This window comes from Saccostrea cucullata, unplaced genomic scaffold, assembly GCF_032062105.1.
Source record: "Saccostrea cucullata isolate Sc308-1 unplaced genomic scaffold, CSIRO_AGI_Scuc_v1 ctg790, whole genome shotgun sequence".
Classification (NCBI taxonomy): Eukaryota; Metazoa; Mollusca; class Bivalvia; order Ostreida; family Ostreidae; genus Saccostrea; species Saccostrea cuccullata.
Window position 1 is genome coordinate 60,546 of NW_026918831.1, and position 4,924 is coordinate 65,469.

Sequence of the window (4,924 nt, forward strand, 5' to 3'; positions counted from 1 at the left end):
ACTTGTCCAATCATTAATTTGAAAACATCACTTTAGAAAAACATTATTTATGCAGTTCTTGAAACATACACAACTTTCCAAATTAGTATTGAGTAAAAGCTAATTGTTATTTGTGTAAGCATGACTGTTTAATTGTAAATATGATGGAACTTTTTTTCCCTTCTTTTGTAATCTTTAGCGTATTGGCTGTGTAATTTGAGCTTTACAGATAATTTCCAAAAGGTCTTTTGTAAGGTCCATCTTCTCCAAATACATATACTTTTATAGGAATATTGGAGGAAATAGTACTAGACAGTAGATACTGGTGATTGACTATATTTTAAAAAAGCTTGGACAACTTTGCCTTTAAATATACCCCAGTCTGGTAATTTGATCATTTGTTGGGATAATATGCAGGTTAATTTTGAGCTTTAGGACTGATATTCCTTAATTACCACTTAAATATAAAATGTCACAAATGGAAAGTTATTAGAACACACTTTCAAGAGCTTGTATCGAAAAACGGGAATAGTTTACACATACTAAGAATAGTAAAATAGATAATGAATAATATACTTTTATCACTCAGTAAATAGTTATATACACACACAAAAAATAGCTTAATCCCTTTACTCCGCCCCTTAAAGTTTTCCCGCGTCTTTCGCCGAAGAACACCTTCATGCTCCAGACGAATGTAGTTCCACTGTCTGATATAATTTTGTACTATCAAGCAACATTTTACCTTTAATCAATTCTTTTTAGATAAAAATGATTATTTTCTGTGTTTAAAATGATTCATTTTTGAAAAATGTATTATATATTTTTAATGCGTAAATGTGACCTTGAATGAGAGTAACCATTAGTGTATGAATATACATTATGCATAATTGTGAGACGGCTCGGTTTATGAAGGAGTCAATTCTTGGGCATAAGATCACAGTTGCCAAGGATTCAACCGATATCAATACCTGTACATTTATTAATAGTGTTGGAATTTTAACATGTTAGTTGGTAAGTTTAATTTTTTTCCTCAATCTTTGTGTATCAAAGAGCATCACTGTCAATGACAGCTCATTCGGAGTTGGTGGAACTGACATGTTCCCCGTCAAATGTCAAAGGAGTGTGAAATTGTGTAACGTGAAAAAACTACGATATAAAAGATTTTTTCACATGGAATACTGTTTCCTTATGTTCATCATTACTTACTTCATTGTTTTATTACAAGTTTACATCATAAATATGTGTACTTCTTACTGTCAGTTACATTTTAGCGAAATATTGTACCGGCATTGTATATAGGTCACCATGTTGGCAACTCACGTGGGTTTGGCATGTGTAAGAATGTTCAACATATTTTGGCCTGGGTGACAAGAATTAAGACGTGACTTTGTGTCACACTTTAATACTACGAAGCATTTAGTCTATGGAAGCTAATGTCCATTGTCATATAACCTTTTTCATTAAAAATTCGAACGAATTCTGTTAAAAAATAAAATGGGCGGGGCTTAAATAACTTTGGTGGTGCGTTGCCGACAAATGGCTTTGCTGTCTAAATTTATGCAGAGCACCAGCCAATGACAATCAGTTAAGGTTTGACATGTCCTGAATGAAACCGGCATCACGAAATTCACGTGCATTTACTATTTTTTTAGGACGAAACGAGAAAAACGGAATCATGGACTACGAAACTTTCCAACCCTGCTTTTATGAAAATGAAACGGAGACCTTGTCCCCAAGTTCTTTGCCAAATGAAGATATGTGGAAGAAATTTGAGTTGTTACCAACCCCGCCTTTGTCACCCAGACGGGATGATGAATACGACATGAATTCTCTGGATTTGGAAGATTTCAACCTTATCTTTGACGAGTTTTTCCAGAAAGAAAGTGATAATAGAAAAATCATGACGTTTTCTGAGACTCCTCCGAATTTGAATTCAAACTTGATTCAAGATTGTATGTGGTCTGGAGATTCTGGTCGTTACCCCACTGGAGAGAATGCAGTTTGTTCTGATGTCAACTCTGCAGATTGTGTAGATCCAGCAGCTGTGTTTCCCTATCCCATACATAGCTTAAACAGCATTCACAGTGAAACTAAGCTTCACAGCTTAGGAACAGAGACCCCATCCGATTCGGGTATGTATTTTACACTGCATAAATTTATATGAAACAAGAAAAGTCACTCAGTATTTTTTTTTTTAATTAAAAAAGTTTCTTAAAAAGCTGTTATCTTTTTCAGAAGAAGAAATTGATGTGGTGACAGTTGAGAAAAAACAACTGCAACAAGTTCCTGTGGCATCTGCAAAGAAGACCGTGTTTACAGTACAGAGTGTGAAAACAGAGAGAGTAGAGGGGAGTGAAGATAAATTAGGTGCTGCTAAAACAACTGTCACAGTGAAAGTGAAGGTCGACTGTCCAACAGATGAACACCCCTACAGTTTACCTGTGTCATCTCTCAAACGTGTTCGGTCTCTTCCAAGTTCCCCTTCTATGTCACCTTTACCATCAAAAAGGTGTAAAAGAGAGTTAAGTGACAGAGACATGAAGAAAGTGTGTCATAAACTTCGGGGTAGTGGTAGTAGTAGTGCTTCTTCAAGTCGAAATTCCTCAGACTCAGAAGAATACCCTGAAGGAAAAAGGACTCAACACAATGTATTAGAACGCAAACGTAGAAATGACCTCAAATTCAGTTTTTTCAGTCTCAGGGATAGTGTACCAGAACTTGTGAAACAGGAACGTGCTCCGAAAGTTCAAATTCTCAAAAAGGCTTCTGACTATATCCGAAAATTATCTGCCGATGAGCGCAGGCTAGAAAGTGAAAGAGAACTGCTTCAGGAAAAACATGAACAGTTGAGGAGGACTTTAGAAAAGCTCCATGCTAGAGAGTTTTAAAGATATGATGGCAAGACTTTTTGTGTACAAGCTATATATTAAAGTTTAGGGCAAGTTTGTGTTCACCTCATATAACCCAAATTGTGTTCAAAAATGACGAGTTTCAGAAATTTTATCATGTTGGCATTCATTTGACACTGCCAGTGTGCAACTTACTTGATGCAAATCATTGTTTTGATTGTTTTGTACATTTAATATTCAGCCTCCTGTTTTCTATAGTTATACATATATATATATATATTCTTTCTTTATACTGCCTGTAGAAAGTAGTTGTACACGGAATTTCTTTTGTTGATGATTTTAAGTTTTTGTTAGCTTGAGTTGAATGTTATGTCTTTGTACTATTTTGCACAAAGATTTGTCTTGAGAAACTGTAACTAATGAGTTGTTGAAATTTGAAAATTTTATTGTAAAATACATTTCTCTATATGTTTCACTGTCTGCAAGAAGCAGTGTTGTGGTTTATGAGTCTTGTTTGGTTACTGCTATTACTTTTTTATCTGTATAGTTTTGTTACATGATATTGTTTGATATAAATGTACAATGAAATGATCTAAATCTTCATTAATCTAAATGAAAAATGATAATGTACCGAAATCTGTATTTCAAGTATTGTGGAAATAAAGCTGGTTGTATTTCTTGTCATATGTTTCATAGAAATACTACCTAATGCTTATGTTGAGATATGTGTGTTGTTTTGCTGTGCAATGTGAAAAGTATGTATGTTCTAACATGTGTCCATTTCTTAATCTGTAGAATACATATATTTTGCATAAAGTTTTCATATATGTTTCCTTGCAGTGATACTAGTGCTGTAACCATCAGATTGGCTTTCATCTCTGTATTATGCATCATGCACATATCTACAACTTTGCTTTGTATAATTTTCACCTCATTCAACATAATAAATTTAAAACACCTTTTATTTTAGTTTTATTGTGTATTGACAAAAAGGATGGCCAAGGCATTCTCATGCATTATGAAAGAAATATTCAGGGTATTTTTAAAGAAGATTTTAAAGTTAAAATGGATTAAGGAATATAATTTAGTTTTGACATATTTGTTGAGACCATGTCAGGGTTGGGCAGAGTTCTTCCTCATTCAGGGGCCCGTTTTACAAAAGAACTTACGACTAAGACCAAAATTTTATTCTGTTCATAACTTTCTATTTTACATTAATTTTAAAATTTTTATATTCTTTTTAAAAGGAATTTTAATAAGATATTTTTATTCTAGCAAACTTATCATTAATTTTACAGTCAGCTCAAGTTTTTAATCGTAGTGGTAATTTCTTTTGTATAACGGACCCCATGATCAAGTTTTATTGAATTTTACTATAAGTCTGCAAGTGCTCGAATGTGAAAAGCATTTGAGAGCAACTGTTCTTCTTACTGTAAATGATTCCTTGATCCAGAATGTCCTCGGTCTCGTAACAAGTTGTTTTATATTCTGGATCATGATGATTTTTAATTTCAAAGTTGAAAAGCAATTCTCAAAATTATGACCCTATAATGACAGGAAGTTTATAAAATAAGAATGACTTAACTACAAAATAAGGAAGTTTTCCAGTAAAAATAGCAAAACATATAATTTAAGATTCTTCTGGTACCTGTGAATTAATTATTCAGGTTTCCTGGTTACTCAATATTAACAATACCAGGAAGCAGGAAGAATTAAACAGGAATGGAGAAAATTTAAAAGACAAGGAATGCATAACGACGTAAATAGAACTGATTTATAACAATCATCTGGGACCTCAATTCTGAAGAACAAAAGCGGGAAAAAATTATAAACATGACAAATCCATCTGCAGTGCAAGGAGTTAAAAATAATAATCCAATGAATGGTTAAATATGCAAAACTTTTGCATCAGTCTTTATTGTGCCACTTATTAATTAAGAAATGATGGATGTCCAGATCTCTTTTTTTAATGTATCCTGAATTACTTGAAAACCTTATTTGTTGTCACTGTAAACGAATAATATTTAGTACGAATTGATTATTTCATTTATCCGGGTTTACCCCGGGGACGGACCAGAATTTACTATAAATTCAAT

General features: G+C 33.1%; 1 protein-coding gene across 3 annotated transcripts in view; it reads left to right on the forward strand.

Moving 5' to 3' along the window:
• LOC134271900 (myc proto-oncogene protein-like) overlaps positions 1-3,790 on the forward strand; it is a 37,015-nt gene extending 33,225 nt beyond the window's left edge. For 2 of the 3 annotated variants that reach the window (XM_062754134.1, XM_062754142.1), the window contains exons 3-4: positions 1,632-2,111; positions 2,215-3,790. In XM_062754134.1, the coding sequence (XP_062610118.1) occupies positions 1,655-2,111; positions 2,215-2,867 (1,110 nt within the window). In that variant the 5' untranslated portion in view covers positions 1,632-1,654 and the 3' untranslated portion in view covers positions 2,868-3,790. Of the gene's footprint in view, positions 1-842; positions 991-1,631; positions 2,112-2,214 lie in introns of those variants that run through there. The other variant, XM_062754127.1, reaches the window with a different exon arrangement.
• Positions 3,791-4,924: the final 1,134 nt, after the last annotated feature.